The sequence below is a fragment of the Oryza glaberrima genome, chromosome 12 (assembly GCF_000147395.1).
Source record: "Oryza glaberrima chromosome 12, OglaRS2, whole genome shotgun sequence".
Classification (NCBI taxonomy): Eukaryota; Viridiplantae; Streptophyta; class Magnoliopsida; order Poales; family Poaceae; genus Oryza; species Oryza glaberrima.
In genome coordinates this window covers 12076987-12096730 of record NC_068337.1, presented here as the reverse complement: position 1 = coordinate 12096730, position 19744 = coordinate 12076987, and the positions used below count along the sequence as shown (strand labels likewise).

The window sequence follows — 19744 nt, the reverse complement described above, 5'->3', positions numbered from 1 at the left end:
CGCTGCCAGGCTGCCAGCAAACACAAGCCGCTTCCTGCGCACGTGGGGGCTGGCTATCAGGGCCCGAGAATGCTAATTAGCCCACATGCGCACACTTTCAGCTCACAAAGGCCCATGACACAAAGCGCACACTGCGTGGGCTAAGTTCACTATTGGACTCTTAAACCGTTGCCGAGTCAGACATTTATCCATAAACCGTAATACCAGATATATTATCTTGTCCCTTGACACTTAGTGCAAAAAAAAAAAAAGGTCCCAGACGGTTTGAACGTTAGGTGGTGTTTGGATCCTGTTTGGATCCAGTGACTAACTTTAGTCCATGTCACATAGGATGTTGGGACACTAATTTGGAGGTATTAAACATAGACTACTTACATAAATGAGAGCTAATTCGCGAGACAAATTTTTTAAGCCTAATTAATCCATATTAGAGAATGTTTACTGTAGCATCACATAGGCTAATCATTGAAAATTAGGCTCACATAGATTCGTATCGTGAATCAGTTTAGGGTTATAGAATGGGTTTTGTCATTAGTCTACGTTTAATACTTCTAATTGGTGTCCAAACATCCGATGTGACAGGGACTAAAGAGTTTCAGTCCCATCTAAACACCCCCTCAGTTTCGACTGATGTAGCACCTATATAATATTGACGTGGCACTTATATAGTAAAAAAAACATTGTGGAACCCACGTCAACACCCCTCTCTTTCCTCTCCTCTCCCCTTCCTCTTTCCCATCCTCTAACCCCTCATCATCTCTCTCTTTCCTCCTCCTCGTTAGCACACGCCGCCGCTGCTCTCCTCCTCATCCATGTCGTCGAACCCGTCTTCCCCGGGCAGTAACATGGAGACTGAGAGCCCAACCACCGTCGCGGCAATGACGTGAAGCTCCGACTCCGACTGCGATGACAAGCTGGCCACCTCTGTTGCCGACGACACCCTGGTGCCTTCTTTCTTTCTACAGCGATGGGCACGCCGCCAGTTACTTTTGTCCTCTTGTTTTTCTTTGGCGACAACTTGTTTTTCTTTTTTGGTCTGGAAAGGAATGCTAAGGCCCAAGGAGGTTCTTTTGGCTACCAGACCTCTTTTTGTTTTTCCGCATGTTTCCCTAGAGTCCCGGCACAATCGCAATGAAAATCCTTTCTTGGAATGTAAGAGGACTTGGTGAGAAAGATAAGAGAGAACTAGTGCTGTCAACACTATTAGAGCACAAACCAGATATAATCTACATTCAGGAATCCAAGTTGGTCAAACAATAGAGGATATCCCACATTGGTAAAAGTTTTTCGCCGGGACGGCGAAGAATGTCAACCGATGTATATTAAGGAAAAAGGGAAAACTGTACCACCCCCCGGGAGGGGGCACAAATGCAGTGCGTCAGAGCACCACCTTTACAACATTAAGCAAGTTACAAAGGCTATAATCTCCCTAAAGTTGGCGCTGCGGCAACACTCAATGAGCTAACTAGCCCTGCTGATTTCCACGTTTCCCATTCATCACACATGATCATACACAGTTGTGTGACTGACGAGGCTGTTCCCTCGAAAACTCGTGCGTTGCGCTCTTTCCAAATCAACCACGTAACGAGGATGACCCCAGCGTCGAACGTCTTGTGGTCGATCTTCGCCAACAGACTGCCGGGCAGCAAGCCACCAACCGGCAAAATCCGAGGGCGGTGGCGAGCAGGACATTGGTAAAATTAGACAGAGTTTTGATAGATACCAGCTGGAATCAAGCTTTTGCCAACTGTTCAGCTCGAGCACTTGCAGGGGTGGAGCTAGAACGAAATAGAGGGTGGTGCCACTTGCTTAATTTACTCTACTTTAGATCGAGTTTAAGCTGATGCGGGTGTCTAAATTTGTATTGAGGGGGTGCATACATGGTGAAAATAGATGAGGTATAACTAAAAAATTTTCTTGACCGGGTTTCTGGGCACCCCCCTATTATACTCAAGCTCCGCCCCTGAGCACTTGTGGCTACAACTTTAGACCATATACTTGTACTAGCTGAATTTTCAAACAGCTCTTCCGTCTAGAAAACTTCTGGTTGCAAATACCAGAGTTCATTACCTTGGCTGAAACTAGATGGAATAAAGGAACAAGACCCATGACAGCAATCACCAAATTCAATCACAAACTCAGACGTCTGCGAACTAATGCAAAAGCCTGGAACAAGAGCAGGCGCGGCCTCCCAACATTTCTGTCAGCTAACAAAGACACAATGGACTACCTCGACAAAGTTGAAGAATAGCGCCAACTCTCCGATTTAGATTTCTACCTTCATCAGAGGTTGCAAAAAAAAAAAAAATCAAACACCTAAATGGCTTCATCACTTTAAAATGGAAAAGAAGAGCCCAAATAAGATTCTGCACTCTAGGAGTCGAAAATACAAGATTTTATCACACAGTGGCATCAGTCAACATGCAAAAAAAAAAAAAAGCATGAAATTATTGATGGACAATGGGGTAGAACATTATGACAACAACAAAAAACTGGACATTGCAACTTTGTTCTTTCAGCAGCTATACAAAAAACTGGACATTGCAACTTTGTTCTTTCAGCAGCTATTCAGTGAATCCTCAACGTCTGATGGAAATTTCCCCTGTCTCTGCTCTACCCTCAACAAGAAAACCTTCAGAGCCTGTGTCAACCTTTCACAAGGGAAGAAATTGTCAGGATCATCCACAGTGCATCAAGGAACAAGAGCCCTGGGCCCGATGGATTCACAAACGAATTCTACAAGGGTTTCCTCAATAAGTTATTGCCTGATCTACAAGTAATCTTTCAATACCTGTTGACAACAACATCGACCTATCTAGAGTTAATCAGTCTTATATTACCCTTTTACGAAAAACAACAACATCAGTTCAAATCAAGGATTTCGGACCTATATCCCTGCTACACAGTGTACCAACTTCTCAGCAAGACCTTAGCCAAAAGGCTACAGATGGAAATAATCAAGTTAGTTGACCCCATGCAATCATGCTTCATCAAAAACAGATCTATCTCTGAAAACTTCATTCTCGCCTCAGAAATGGCACAATCAGCGCTAAAGAAGAAGAAACCAATGATAGTACTCAAGCTTGACTTCCACAAGGCATTTGATACGGTCAGCTAGGATGCTTTGTTTAATGTTCTTGGGGTAAGAGGATTCCTGGATAAATGGATTTGTTGGGTGAAATCTCTGCTCTGCGTAGGCAAAGCTCAGGTTATCATCAACGGAGAAAAGGGAGAACAAATTCTATAGAGAAGGGGAGTCCGTCAAGGGGACCCTTTATCGCCATACCTATTCATATTAGTTGCAGACGTTCTACAAAAAATGATCCAACGGGCATACAGCACAGGTGTCTTAATTCACCCCCTAGATATTGAAGTTGCACCACCAACACTGCAATATGCAGACGATACCTTGATTCTCATAAAAGGAGATGCGGATCAAGCAACAACACTCAAAGAAATTCTGGATTCGTTTGCAAGCTTTTCAGGCTTACAGATCAACTACCATAAGAGCACTCTTGTTCCAATACACCTGAATGATTCAACTAAGGAACTAGTAACACAGATTCTGCAGTGTCCAGCAAGCTCCCTGTCGTGCAGTTATCTTGGGTTGCCCCTGTCAACCACAAAAGTTACACATAACATGTTAGTACCAGTCATCTCAAAGGTCGACAGATATCTAGCTCGCTGGATGCCTCTGTCCACAGGAAGAAGACTAACTATGATAAATTCTGTGATATCATCCATTAACATACTACATGGCATGTTGCTTATGGCAAGATAAATCCATCGAGGAAATAGATAAGCTAAGGTGTGCCTTCTTTTGGAAAGGTGAGAAATCAGTAAAAGGAGGTCAATGCCTAGTTGCTTGGAAGACAGTACTGCTACAAAAACAACAACAGGGATTAGGGATTAAGGACCTGAGGGCACATAACACAGCATTGGTTTTGAAATTAGGTAACAAAGTGCTCACAGGCTCAGATGACCCAATGGCCAACTGGTTCAGGAAAAGATATCTACAAAATAGTACTATACAGCTGCAGCCCAGAACCAGTGATACGCCAACCTGGAAACTTATTATGTCACACTTTCAAATTCTAAGCTCAACAACACAGGTAAAAATAGGAGATGGCAAAACAACTCTATTTTGGAAGGACAAATGGCTGGCACAACGCCTGGAATCTGCCTACCCAATTTTGTTCTCATACGCTGTGAACACAGAATGCATGGTTCAATCACAATTTCAACAAAATTCCTGGAAAATACAGCTCCACCCCAACCTCTCCTACCAAGCAGAATCAGAGCTGGAAACACTGTGGCACATCCTACAAGACATCACACCCATCCTGGAGGTAACGGACACAAGAGAAATCCTATACCCTGCTCCTAAGATCTCAACTGCAAATGCATATCATTACTGACTTACCATGGATCCCTTTGGAAACCGGCTGACTACATCTGGCTCAACACAATCCCACATAATTGCAAAATCTTCCTATGGCTGGCATTCAAAGATAGACTGAACACTAAAGCCAATATGGTCAAAAAGAACTGGGATGACACCCCCCCACTGCAACATCTGTCCTGCCCTTGAACCAACAGATCATATTCTCTTGGTGCAAGAATGCAAACAACCTATGGAAGAAATTGGATTTACTACAGCTACCCAAGAAGTCCGAGTCAGCCCTGACTTTCATACAAGCTGTCATGGACAGGAATCACTCAACAAGTGGAATAGAACCTGTTGAAAGTATAAGCACATAATGATTTAATTTATTCCATAAATCATGACATTACAGATGTAAACTAGCATGAACGCATTATAAGATCTACACATGTAAACTAGACAGTATAACATGAACAGATCAAATATGCGCAACATATTGAGCACGTACCGAGGGTACCGGAAGACTGGTTACTCAGCAGGAATTACTCGTGGTTGTTGGTGTTGACGACGACGCGTAGCACGCGAGTGAAGAGGAAGACGAGCCGTCATGGATGAATAGGGAGCAGTCATGCGAAGCGCTTCCCAAAAACCTTATTGTTGCCTTCTCCCGGTGCAGGACGTCGAAGGTAGAGGTTCCGGAGACCTGCTCTCCCGATCGCCGGAGCACGCAGGCGAGCGGGATGGAGTAGTCTACGAGCAACGGCGCATCACAGAGTAGGAGGCAAAGCATAGATTGATTTTGCGTATGTTGCGTGGAGGCGGCGGCTCGGTTTATATAGAGAAAGGTTGCTTGATCATGGCATCCGCACGATCTCTACTCCGCGTAACCGGATAAGTCGCGCGTAACCTATCCGGACTCCACGCCGTTTTCACGCACTGGATTTTTCGGAATGTTTCCAAAACAAACAAATCCGAATTTTCCGCAGCAAAACAATATTGCAAAAGGAGGCTGCATCTGCGAAAGGGTGAGGAACCAATTTTGGCGGACCATTCGACGCATATGTGCGCCACCACGCCAGGCCAGGCCAGCGAGCTCGCGCGTGTGTTGCCCCTCTTCTCTCCACCTCACATGCTTCAAGTTGCCCTTTTAAGGAGGTCCCCCTTTCCTAGAATAAGCAAGGTGGTACTAAACTCCCTATGCATATCATCCCATGAGGTGGGCTTTTGTGATTTTCCAAAGAATTAATCTTCGAGTGGGCTAAGGCCCATCTATTAATTCCAACAGAACCAATATGGTTTGCTGCCTGTGCATACACGCTGTGGAAATCGCACAACAATAGGCTCTTTGAAGGACAAATAGATCACCTGCAATATATAACACAGCAGATCGCCGGTATCCTGAAACTATGCAGTCATAGTGCCAATGAGAGAACCAGGCAAAAAATTAGATCTTGGTGTTCAAGGCTTTCCTAGGGAACAGCCTAGTGTATATATCTCTGTAAATCCATCCCACCACCCTACCCCTCCCCTCTATCTATGTCTTCTCTCTTCCTTATGCTACCTTTATAACCTCTATTCTTGTATAATAATCTCTGTAATCTTCATTTCTATCAATGAAATGACTATAAGGTAGAGCATGCTCTACCTTCTTGCGTCAAAAAACAAAGTAACAGATGATATATTTAGAGAGAGAGAGAGAGAGATATCAAAAGCATGAAAATCTTAAGCCGATAAAAAGAAACAGCCGGGCTCGGTCTGCCGGATGTGCTACAGTATCTGCATCTTCCCGTCCGATCAAAGCAAGTAGTCCAAAGACAACATTCAGTATATCGTCAGCAGAAAGACATTTTTGGGCTACAAAACCAGAAAGAAGGAACAAAACATGCTAACAATGTTCAGTTATAACGGCCAATTCAAAAGGCCAGCCATACGCAGCAAACTATAACTTCACAGAAATGAACCAAGCTGCTATTTACTCTATCAGAAGAACCAAAGTGGAAAATGCATGGAAAAGTTGGAAGAATAGTGTGCTACTATTGTGGATGCATACCGGTTTGTATAACAGAGACCACATGAAGCACCGGGCATCCAACATTCAGATTTCAGACCATGTGGATTCTGCACTTGAGCTAAGAACTCAATGTTTTCACATTCTCAGTTCACTACAAGAGTAAGTAGCAGCTAGAGTTTACAACTAAATTTGACTGCATGCAAATTCTCCACCACTTATATAAGAAAAGAACAACAACAACAACAAAAAAAAAAGGATGTGTTCTGATCACAGAAAATCTGAGCACAAACATGCACATATCCACACTGAAATTATCAGCTGCAATCCAAAATCACAAGGGGAAAAGGCACTTAAGGTAGCAAAAGGTGCAAATAAACTACGCATCCATCATTGCTGGCTGTATGCAAGTGAATTTTGTTCGAAATTGTGTTTTGTTCAGCTAACAATACTGGACTAACAAGTAACTATCTCTGCAGTACAGTATCATCCAAATCAGAAACAATGAATTCGAATAAGGTCAATCCTACTACATATTAATCTTTCTGCCAGCTAGTGCTACTAAATTCAGAAGTGCAGATCATTAGCGCTGTATCATGTTAATAACTATCAATCATAAAGAAAAAGAACAATCTGCATTTTCCAATTCCCAAGACATTTCTGCAGATTGCGACTTCAGTAAAAGAAGCTTGAATTGAAATGCAAATTTGTGAAAAAACATGCAGACAGAAACCAAGTGAATTGAGCAATACTGCTTCAGCTTACACCAGTAACAATTTCAACACGAGAAAACCATCCAACTCATCAACGTACAAACACACTAACACAGTACATGCTGATGAAGGCATGAAAGCTTAGCAACGATCACAGACTAGCCTGATCACCGGCAACAATTTCAACAACCGAAAACATGTGTCGTGTGTCTCATGGGAGAATCCAAACCGGAGGGGAGTAGTTCGACCGACCTTGCTCCGGGAAGCAGCGCTCTACCTCCGCTGGTGGCTGTGCTCCCGACCATCTCCCGTTGTCGCTGCAGGGATACTGCCGATCGGCGGCATTCATGTGCACAACCATCGGGTCGTGGAAGCTCCGGTCATCCAGGAAGTAGACGCCCTCCATGCCGGGGTACCCATCCGCCGCTTCGTACGATCTGGAGCAGCCTCTTCCGACGAACAGCATGCGGCCGCCAAGGTCGGGCAGCTTGTTCCAGTAGTTGTTGAACAGCTCGTCTTCTCTCTCGAACACCCGGAACGTCGTGGTCGGCAAGCGGGCAGGCTCACGATCTCCTAACCTGACGACCATGAGCAGCTTCCCTCGGGACTCCACGAGGTAGCGATCAAGGACCGGCCGCCCGTCGTCGTCGTCGTCGTCACCGCGCCGCTCGAAGTAGAGCGGTGTCGACTGCATCACGTCTCCCTGAGGGAATATCGGTTGACGAAACACATGGATGTCTTCCCGTCGGGTGAGGAAGAGGAAGGCGCCAGCGCCATGGCTGCTGTACAGGAGGTCCACCACATCCAGTTCCAGTGCCCCGCCAATATTCCTCGTCATCTGGATGGACCACGAGAACGCCTCATCGCCCATGCACCAGAACGCGATGTGCCTTGGGTCGTGGGGCACGCGGTTGAAGCTGATGATGCCGGCGCCGACGCATCCCTGATCAGTCGGCCGGCTAGAGAGGGTGGCCGCGACGAAGGCGACCTCGAAGTCAAATATCAATGCCGGAAGCATGAAGGAGTGGAAACGGAGCAGGTTGGGGAGGTTGAGCTGCTGGTGGGTGATGAGGTTGAGGAGGACGTGGTTCGCCGCCTGGTCGACGGCCTGGAAGATCCAGGCTCCGTCGTACGAGCCGAAGCACCGCGCGCGGAGCGCGGCGGGCGGGAGGACGAAGGGGTGGGGGCGGCAGCCGCTGGGGACGCAGTAGAACGCGGGCCCGTCGGCTTCCGGGAGGACGAGCCGCGGGAGCGGCGGAGGCGGGGGCCGGAGTTGTAGGAGCGCGTCGCGCCAGGACCTGCAGAGGCCATCCGCATGGTGGCGGTCGATCTCGCACAGGAGGTGGCGGCCGATCTCGCGGACGATGTCGGGGACGAGCTCCGCCCATGGCGGAGACTCGCCGTCAGCCATTGGTGGGGCGAGTAGTAGTGGAGGTTCCGGAGGGATGGGAGGGGATCGAGTAGTGGAGGTGGTGGCGATGGCGAATGGCACGCGACACGAGAGAGGTTGAAGACGACGAGGAGGAAGACGCTGCTGCTAGTAGTATATATGTTGGATAGTTGCGTGCTCCAGTTTGCTTCGTTTCGAACAAATTCTGGAAGCTGCGGAGGAAGCGGAGCCTGCTTGCGTTGCAAGACTTGATCGATGGCAACTTGCAGGTTGCAATTTGAATTCAAAACTAGTTTTGAGGAGCACCTTAATTTCGTTCTATTTGAAAAGTATTGGAAAATTTCAGTTCCAGAGTACCGTTCCAGAGGACTGGTACTCTGCAAACCTCCACATGATCTGGGACTGAATATTGGATACAGATTAAATTCAGTGGTGCAGATAAAACGGCAAACATTTTTTTTATGATGTGAATTGGCATTGTTCCAAGGAGTCTAGGAGTAAAAGTTAGAACTGTAGCAATACTGATGAACCAGGACAATCTGTAGATATAAAAAATTCAATTATCTTTCCCCCAAAAAATCCAATTTTCTGTATTCCTTTGCAGCTGATCGATATGCTCATCTGCCAAAGATTACTGAAATGTCAAAGAATGTTGACATAATTATATCAGACTAGCTTAGTAGTTCAATTACCAATAACACGAGCGGACTTTACATTATATGCATAAAAATTTAGATCATTCAGTGAAAGGCCTGACACCATCTATCAGGAATGCCTAAGAACTGAGAAGCATATTTTCACACCGAATTATCCATTTCAGCACCAAAATGATGTAATACCAGCACAACCATTTCTGCATCAAACTTCATTTCTGGAACCTGCAGACTATCTGGGACCAGATATTGGATACAGATTAATTTCAGCGGTACAGATAATTGGCATTATACCTTTTAGATAATACTGAATTGGCATTGGCATCGTACTAGGTATAAAATGGACAATCTGCAGTCTGCAGACTGCAGATAACAAAAGGTACAATTATCTTCTCTGTATTCCACACCGTTGAGATGGTCTACAAAACTTCAGTGAAGTATCAAAGAACGTTGGCATGCAGCTTATTACTAGTAACTCTTGTGGACAGAAAATGAGTTCATGTTACTCTTATGAACAAGAAATGAGTTCAGGTTAGTTTCATGTCTGCAGTTCTGCTTTGACCTTTAAGTCTCTCATTTCACAGTGAGTTAATACCTGAGTGTGGAGATTATGGATACCCCATATCTACACGGCAGTTATAGTCTAGTTGGGTACAGGGTACCAAAAATAGATAGAATATCTTTATGAGGACTCGGGTTAGTTTCTGAACATGTATGTCAAGGAAATACCCGGGATCCTAGTCGGTTACGATTGTATTTTATCTGTAATCTCATATTCCGTTAAGGATATGGACTGTATTTTGTAATACGGACCCCTTCCCCTATATAAGGAAGGGTCCGGGTCCCTCTTGGGACACGATTTTCTCCCAGATCATACGATCAATAATACACTCGGCGGAATCATCCCCGGACAGGAGTAGGGTATTACTTCTTGAATAAGAAGGCCTGAACCTGTATAAAATTCCTTGTCTCCAAACCCATTCACTTTTCTAGCTTGATAGCCACCCCTTTTAGTATTGCCGAAATCTTGTTTCGACAGTTGGCGTGCCAGGTAGGGGTTGCGTCAAGTTCTTTCGCCGATCAGTGCGATGGGTTCCGTATCCGGCATCGACGACTTTGCCTTCCCTCCCGGGCAGGCGTTTCGGTTCGGCAGCCTCGACTTCATCACCAACGACTTCGGCAAGATCTCTCTCCTCGACTCGGATTCGAACCAGTCAGGAAAGAACCAAGTCTTAGCCCCGTTCGGTATTCCGAACTCGGCCGAGATCTACTCCAAGCTTATCTCGATTGAGTCGGCTTCAAACCACTCGGACGAGATCCCATCTACTCCAACACCACCAGATCGAGATGATGGGGCCTACCCGCCAATCCTGATGAAACTCCCCGACGATTTGGCTGCCGTCTTCACTACAAGGGCGTCTTCTCCCCGTAGGCCTAGGCGGAAGTCGGCTTCAACACCGATCCTGCCTAGCTCCAGGGAAGTCGGCGTCATGCTCCAGCCACTCGGCACGGTTTCGACGGATCAATTGGAAGGCTACTTCAGCTCCCCCAGCGTCGACTCGCGACTAACAGAGATCGTGGAGTACGACGAATTCGGCTACCGCTACGACAACCACGACCTCGACGACTTCGACGAAAGCTTGGAAGACAATTACACCCCTCTCTACTTCGGCGTCTTCATGGCTGACAACGAGACGGAAGAACAACGCCAAGCCCGAGAAGCAGAAGCACGACGCGTACAGCAGGAGGCCGAGCGACACCGACTGGAAGAGGAGCACCAAGCACAAGAGCAAGAACGGCTGCGGCGAGAGCAACAAGAACGCGAGCGGGCTGCAAAGGAGGCCGAGGACCGACGACAACGAGCCTTGGACGCAGGGCGACGAGCGCGAGATCTCATCGGGCAGCAAGACGTTGAGGGGACAGCGGTTTTCCGCACCCCCCAACAGAACGCTGTCGCTGCGATCACCCTCCTCGACACCCTCCTCAAGGAAGATGCACTCAACCAAGCTGACCACGTCGTCAACATCTTGAACCAGACCAAGACTATGATCGCCGCTTCGGTCCCGGTTAACTCCGAAAGCGTCCGCACGCCGACTGGCAGCCGGGTTCCCCATCTCCGATCTCATGATTATCACCAGCCAAGCCTCAGCATCGCCGCCACAGGATCCAATCGCAGGAGTAGGGGCCACGACGAGCGATCTGTTCACTTGCCCCCTGAGCGACACAGGGAGCGCCGAGTTGAACGGCCTCGCTCCCCACCTCGCCGGCGTCCCGTCGATCTTCGCGATACGATCAACCAGCACCGTGTAGCACGAGGTCACCGCCATTCACCAGATCGCTACGACGACGACATGGATGGAGTAGCTGCCTTTACTAACGACCTGCGTCGAGTGGATTGGCCAGCCGGCTTCAAGCCGACTAGAATCGAGAAGTATGATGGCACCACCAATCCAGAGTCTTGGCTTACCATCTACAGTCTCGCAATCTGCGCAGCAGGAGGAGATAGCAAGGCCATGGCAAACTACTTACCTGTGGCCCTAGCGGATTTTGCCCGATCCTAGCTCCAGGGATTACCCCGTGGCACGATTGGATCATGGGCGGAACTTCGCGACCATTTCATCGCCAACTTCCAGGGCACCTTTGAACGCCCCGGCACACAGTTTGATCTCTACAACGTCATTCAGAAGTCTAGAGAATCCCTTCGGGATTACATCCAACGCTTCTCTAAACAGCGCAACAAGATCTCCGACATCACCGACGATGTCATCATCGCCGCCTTCACCAAAGGAATTCGCCACGAAGAACTAGTCGGCAAGTTCGGGCGCAAACCTCCCAAGACAGTCAAACAAATGTTTGAAAAAGCCAATGAGTATGCCAAAGCCGAAGATGCCATTATCGCATCCAAGCAGTCAGGTCCTACTTAGAAGCCAAAGAAAGATACGCCGACTACGGGAGGGGGTGGAAGTAACAATCACAAGGACCGCAAGCGTAAGCCCGAGGAACTTGTCGCAACTACTACACACTCCTCCCGACAACGTTCGCGCGTCAACACTTTTGACAAGATCATGAACTCCCAATGTCCGCATCATCCCAACTCGAACCACGCGGCTAAAGATTGCTTCGTCTACAAGCAGTTTGCAGAGCAATATGCCAAGAATACACGGAAGACCTCTGACGGAGAACAAAGCACGTCGAAAAAGAAGGATGATGATGATGATGCCCCGACAGGTTTTCAAGATCATCGTAAGGAGCTCAACCACATCTTCAGCGGCCCTCTGGCTTACGAGTCCAAAAGAAAGCAAAAGCTGACCGAACGGGAGATCAACGCTGTCCAGCCCGATACGCCCCAATATCTTCGGTGGTCAGAGACAACAATCAAGTTCGACCACTCGGATCACCCTGACCGAGTGGTCCACCCGGGGCAGTACCCCCTGGCACTAGACCTAGTGGTTCGCAATGTCAAGCTTCGCAGAACCCTCATCGATGGTGGCAGCGCACTCAATATCCTCTTCGCCAAGACCCTGGACGACATGCAGATCCCTCGCACTGAGTTAAAGCCGAGTAATGCTCCCTTCCACGGAGTCATCCCAGGGCTATCTGCAACACCACTCGGCCAGCTCACTCTCCCGGTCACCTTTGGCACTCGGGAAAACTTTCGCACAGAGAACGTCTACTTCGAAGTCGCTGATTTCGAGACAGCGTATCACGCCATACTCGGACGCCCGGCGTTAGCCAAGTTTATGGCCGTCCTGCACTACACCTACATGATGATGAAGATGCCTGGTCCTCAAGGAGTTATATCCCTACGAAGCGACATCAAGCAAGCCGTCACATGTGACAAGGAAAGTTGCGAGATGGCCCAAACCCGAGAGATCGCGATCGCTCGAGAAGATATCCGACTGGCTGCAACCACGGCAAGCGAAGGAGAGGGGCCTACTACCAAGATCTCAAAGAGTGGAGAAAGCGAAGCCAAGACTAAGAAAATCCCCCTAGATCCTTCTGATCCTACTCAAACTGTTGTAATAGGCGCCGAGTTAGATTGTAAATAGGAAAGCGCGCTTATCACCTTTCTTCAAAATAATAATGATATCTTTGCGTGGAAACCATCCGATATGCCTGGTATTCCTAGAGAGGTGATTGAGCACTCTTTGCATGTTAAGGAAGACGCTAAACCTATCAAACAACGACTCCGCCGCTTTGCACAAGACAGGAAGGACGCGATCAAGGAGGAATTGACCAAGCTTTTAGCAGCGGGCTTCATCAAAGAAGTCCTTCATCCCGACTGGCTGGCTAACCCAGTCCTAGTTCGGAAGAAGACCGGGCAATGGCGCATGTGTGTCGATTACACCGACCTCAACAAATCTTGCCTCAAAGATCCTTTCGGGTTGCCTTGCATTGACCAGGTAGTCGACTCGACCGCCGGCTACGAGCTGCTTAGTTTCTTGGATTGCTACTCGGGGTATCATCAGATCCGATTGAAGGAATCCGACTGCTTGAAGACTTCGTTCATTACGCCCTTCGGGGCCTACCGCTACATCACCATGCCTTTCAGATTAAAGAACGCAGGAGCGACTTATCAACGCATAATTCAGAGATGTTTTTCGACTCTCGAATCGGTCGCAACGTTGAGGCCTATGTGGATGATGTAGTCGTCAAGACCAAGCAGAAGGATGATTTGATTACGGACCTGGAAGAAACCTTTGCGAGCATCCGCGCTTTCAGGATGAAACTAAACCCTGAAAAATGCACCTTCGGAGTACCGTTAGGGAAGCTGCTTGGATTTATGGTGTCTCATAGAGGCATACAGGCCAACCCGGAGAAAGTCAACGCCATCCTCAACATGAAACCGCCGAGTTCTCAGAAAGATGTTCAAAAGCTGACTGGATGCATGGCGGCGCTCAGCCGGTTTGTCTCACGACTCGGCGAGCGGGGGATGCCCTTCTTCAAACTGTTAAAGAAAACAGACAATTTCCAATGGGGACCCGAAGCACAGAAAGCCTTTGAAGATTTCAGAAACATCTCACTACTCCACCAGTTTTGGCCTCACCACACCCACAAGAGCCGCTATTACTATACGTATCGGCCACTTCTCAGGTTGTGAGCACGGCCCTGGTTGTCGAGCGGGAAGAAGAAGGCCATGTTCAGAAAGTCCAGCGACCGATCTACTTCGTTAGCGAGGTTTTGGCCGACTCCAAGACGAGATATCCTTAAGTTCAGAAGCTGTTGTACGGTGTTCTAATCACCGTCAAGAAATTATCCCACTACTTCCAAGGCCACTCGGTCACGGTGGTTACATCATTCCCACTCGGCGATATACTCCATAATCGCGAAGCAAACGGGCGAATCGCATAATGGGCCTTAGAACTGATGTCCTTGGACATATCGTTCAATCCGCGAACTTCGATCAAGTCCCAAGCTTTAGCCGACTTCGTTGCCGAGTGGACCGAGTGCCAAGAGGACACGCCCGAGGAAAAGATAGAGTATTGGACTATGCACTTTGACAGGTCAAAGAGACTTTTGGGCACTGCGGCCGGAGTTGTTTTAATTTCCCCAACTGGAGAAAGACTGAGCTATGTGCTATGGATACATTTTTCTGCATCTCACAACGTGGCAGAGTACGAGGCACTCCTTCACGGACTACGGATCGCAATCTCTTTGGGAATCAGGCATTTGATAGTTCACGGAGATTCACAGTTAGTTGTTAACCAAGTTATGAAAGAGTGGTCCTGCCTTGATGACAATATGATCGCTTATCGACAAGAGGTACGCAAGTTGGAGGATAAGTTCGATGGACTCGAACTCACCCACGTTCTTCCGCACAATAACGAAGCAGCCGACAGACTAGCAAATTTTGGATCCAAATGCGAAGCGGCCCCTTCTGATGTGTTCGTCGAACATCTTTATGAGCCAACCGTACCCAAGAGACAAACTGCTGAAGCCGCGGACACTCAAGACATAGCTATGGTCGAAGCCCCTCATACGATTTCTGACCCTCATACGATTTCTGACCTCCCAAGAACTCCCTCAAGATAAAGACGAAGCCGAGCGGATTTCCAGGCGCAGCAGGCTTTATATTATTCATGAGACCGAGCTATAGAAGAAAAGTCCATCAGGAATTCTGCAACGCTGCGTATCCTTAGAAGAAGGGAGACAATTGCTGAAGGACATACATTCTGGTATCTGTGGCAACCACGCTGCTGCACGCACCATTGTCGGCAAGGCTTACCGGCAAGGTTTTTTCTGGCCCACTTCTGTGTCCTATGCCGATAAGATTGTGCGGACGTGTGAAGGTTGTCAATTTTTCGCCAGACAAACTCATCTGCCAGCCCAAGAGTTGCAAACCATCCCGCTGTCCTGGCCGTTTGCGGTTTGGGGGCTTAACATGGTCGGCCCGTTCAAAAAGGCAGTCAGCGGTTACACACATCTCTTTGTGGCTATCGATAAATTCTCCAAGTGGATTGAAGCTAAACCGGTCATCACAATCACGGCAGATAAAGCTAGAGATTTTTTCATCAACATTGTGCATCGGTTTGGAGTACCTAATCGGATCATCACTGATAATGGCACTCAATTCACCGGCGGAGTATTTAAAGATTTTTGTGAAGACTTCGGTATCAAAATTTGCTATGCCTCCGTAGCGCATCCCATGAGCAATGGGCAAGTCGAACGAGCCAACGGCATGGTACTCCAAGGAATAAAGGCACGAGTTTTTGACCGACTGAATCCCTACGCCGGCAAATGGGTGGAACAGCTGCCATCCGTACTTTGGTCTTTGCGCACCACCCCCAGTCGGGCTACGGGCCAGTCGCCATTCTTCCTAGTTTATGGAGCAGAAGCAATGTTGCCTAGTGAAGTAGAATTTGAATCTTTGTGTTTTCGCAATTTTCACGAAGTGCGCTACGGAGAAGACCGAGTGGATGACCTACACCGACTGGAAGAGGCCCGCGAAGCAGCCTTAATTCAGTCGGCCCGATACTTGCAAGGGTTGCATCGTTATCACAATCGTAACGTCCGATCGCGAGCTTTCTTAGTCGGCGACCTGGTTTTGAGGAAAATTCAAACTACACGGTATCGGCACAAGTTATCCCTTTATGGGAAGGGCCATTTATAATCTCTGAAGTCACTCGGCCAGGTTCCTATTGACTCAAGCGTGAAGACAGTACACCTATCGACAACTCTTGGAATATCGAATATCTTCGTCGTTTTTATGCTTAAGTTTGCTTCTGTATCTCCCTGTCTTGACTGACAACATCAAGCTTCCCTTTGAAGTTATCAGTCGGGGGCTATTATAATAATAATGGAGTGTGATTTTTATCAATTCAATTTGCTTACTTGATTTATTATTGCCTTGCTTGATTTTTCGACTTAGTCCATGAGGACTGAAAGTTTTTTAACAACTTTTGCGGGTTTTAGGCTCAATAAGGCTTGACAAAGGCTTTTAAGAAATCAGAAGCTAAGTATGAAACACCAAGCACAGCATAAATTTATCAGTATTGTACAAATTGTGCCTCCATCATGAATCATCAAAATCATTGTTACAGCAATCAGTATCAGTCTTTTCATCATCAGAGCCATCAGGACCAGTCGGTCGAAGATCGGTGTCCTGGAATCTCTCTACTACATCAACTGCTATGTTGTCGGCGGCTTTCTACGCATCGTTGATAAGATCGAGAGCAGCCTCTTCGCTCGTCCCGTCCGCAAAGCCATCAACGGCATCAATGTCGATTTTCGGGTAAAGGGATTTGGTCATCGCCAACGCTAGACTTGCTCCCATACTTCCGGCTTTGATGTTCTTGAAATATGTATCCGGAGCAACTCTCAGCTTGTCGAAGATCTCGGAAGCGTCGAATGTACTCGGACCGTTGTTATTGAAGAACATGCTTGGACGAGTGGAGTAGCGACGTTAGCAACTTCATCCCTAGTACCTTCAAGCCTTTTGATTTTGCCAACCAGGATGTCGAATTGAGCTTGCGACTTGATCTTGCGGTCTGCACCAACAGATCCATATTAATGAGTCAACGTACAGAAGGCAATGGCTTTCGGAGTATCAATTGAAGGTACCTTCAACTTCCTTCAGAGCCGAGTCCCTCTGTCTTGCCAGCTCCGTTTTATCGCTTTCCAGAGTCTGAATCTGTTTCTCCAATTGAGACATCTTGGCGGCTTGTACTGCACTGACTCCGGTTAATTAAAGTTACAAAGACAACAGCACAAGTTAGTCGGACAGATTTTGTGTGTACCTTTTGATGAGCCACTCAGTTCAAAGTTAGACTCCTGGAGCTGGGCAATCCGATCTCTTAGATCGTGCTCGGTTTTCTTGGCAAGCTCTTTCGCCTCGTGTAGTTGATCCCTGATAGCTTCAAGGGTTCCAAGATGAGGAACTAACTGCTCTAGGGTTGCGGTCTTCGCTTCATTCCTAAGGTGAATCCTCTGCAAAACGGTTTTATTAGCGCTCGAGCTAGGTGGCGAACAAGATGGTTGAGGTCAGGCGTCAAGGAACTTACGTTTACAATGCGAGTGCCTGACCGAGTGCCTTTTTCAGTTGGCACACCTCTTCGTCCTCTTTTTGCCGGTTTATCACAATTCCTTGAGGTCGCAAGTCGTCATCCCACCACTTGACCAGAATGGGAGGGCGCGAGTCTTCAGCCGCTCGTATCCGGAGAATTTCCTCTTCATCACCAATCATCGGTCCTAATGCATCCATGGATAAAGGTCAGACAATCAATTAAAGTCGCTTGGATCAACATGGTTTCAGGCAAAGTGTTTACCTGTGATGATGCCCGGACGAGGACGAGTCGATTCTTGTGCTTTAGCGGGAGATCCAGGCCTCGGGTCATTGCTGGCATCTTGTCCGCGAGGGCTGTCTGCCTGAGCCTCAACTTCTGGAATCTCTTGGCTTGGCCCTATGTCCGACTGATTTCCAGTCAGGGGCTCCTGATTAACTCCGGCTTCGGCTTCGGCCGACTGGTTTCTAGTCGGGGGTTGATCACCGGATCCTACATTATCGGTTGCTGGCTGATTGTCACTCGGATGATCTTCAGCAGTCGGCCCGATTTCTTTGGAAGAACTCGTCTCCATGTTAGCCGGATCAGAGTCTTTTCCAGAAGGATCTATATCAGATGGTTTCCTACAAGTTTTTGTTATCAGTATTATTTCCATACTGGGTGCGCATCAATACAAGGAAGATCGTTATATGATTTGTACCTGGAAGACTTCCTGATCTTCGGCATAGGACGACTAGATGTTTTCTTCTTTGGAATAGCCTGCTTCGGTAGTTTTCTGGTTGTTTCTCTATCTCCAAGCTTTTTAGCGTCGTCGCCTTCGTCGTCACTCAGCACTAACTTCCTCTTGCGGGAATCCGATTGGCCGGCTGGATTAGAGGTGTTGGGCTGGGCTTCGGACCGGATCTTTGGTCCCCCGCTCCCCTGACCAGTTTGATGGCGAGGTGATCGGTGCTGAGCGATTGGGGGGGTCCGACTTCATCAAAGCGAATTCCTAGACATAATATCTTCTACTGTCAACTGATTCAACAAGAAGACAAGATTATATTTTGAGGAAGGTTGAAGTGTTTGAACACATACCGGTGGAGGGGAATTGAATGCATTGTATGGCACAACTGGCAGCAGATGCGAATAGCTGACGACGATAGTATTTGAGAAGATCTTGTACATCCTTTCCTTCATGACCTTAAAGTCAAGAGAGTCTGGATCTTCGCGATTTGGATCATGTTTGCCGTCAAACTCGAAAGCCGTGCGGGATCTCTCTTTGATTGGAGCTAACCGACTTTTGATGAAGTGCCGAGTGATCTGTTCTCCCTGCAAACCTTGTTCCTTCAGCTTTAGCATGCGCTCCATCAGTTCTACTGCCTGAGCAGCTTCATCTCCCATAGGTAATGAATTCCATGTATCATGATAGACCGGAGGAGACAGGAGTACTCGGGGAGTGCTGGTTCAGGATTTTGAACGTAAAACCAATTTGCGTGCCAGCCTTTGTTTGAGGTCTTGAAGGGCATGGAGAAATATTTTTGGCTCAGTGTTCCTCTGAGTTGGAAACCAGCGCCCCCAACAACACATGGTTTGCTCTTGTTCGGCTGGGGCTTGAGGAAGAAGATGCGGCAGAACAAAGCAAAATGAGGCCTAATGCCCAGAAAAGCTTCGCAGGCATGAATGAAATTGGCAATATGCACTATGGAGTTCGGATTCAGATGATGCAGGATAATTCCATAAAAGTTCAGAATTCCTCGGAAGAATCTTGAAGTTGGAAGAGAAAATCCGCCATAAAAGAAGTGAGAAAATACCACGACCTCATGTGTATCAGGGGTTGGGAACGCTTTGCCGAACGCCGGTCGCCATCCGATGATCTCCTTCGCCGGAAGAACGCCATGCGCCACCATTTCTTTCAGATTCTCCTCCGTCACATCGGAGGGCACCCACTGACTCTCGATACTTTCTCTCTCTTCCGCCATGGATACGAGCTAAATGGTCTGATTCGATCTGAGATATAGCTGGAGGGGGATGGGGAATCGGTGCGGTGGACGCGCAGAGAAGTTTCGTGGATTTTTGAGAACGGATTGGGGCGGATTGATGAACCCTAGCTTCG

The 19744-nt window shown here is 47.7% G+C and overlaps 1 protein-coding gene across 1 annotated transcript; it reads right to left on the bottom strand.

The window, feature by feature from the left end:
• Positions 1-7316: 7316 nt before the first annotated feature.
• LOC127756189 (uncharacterized) lies at positions 7317-8516 on the bottom strand. Its single transcript, XM_052281581.1, has one exon. The coding sequence runs from the start codon at positions 8514-8516 to the stop codon at positions 7317-7319; it is 1200 nt and encodes a 399-aa protein (XP_052137541.1).
• Positions 8517-19744: the final 11228 nt, after the last annotated feature.

What these genes read in the sequence shown, in the direction of transcription:
- LOC127756189 (XM_052281581.1), bottom strand. Translation starts at nt 8,516, where the DNA reads ATGGCTGACGGCGAGTCTCCGCCATGGGCGGAGCTCGTCCCCGACATC.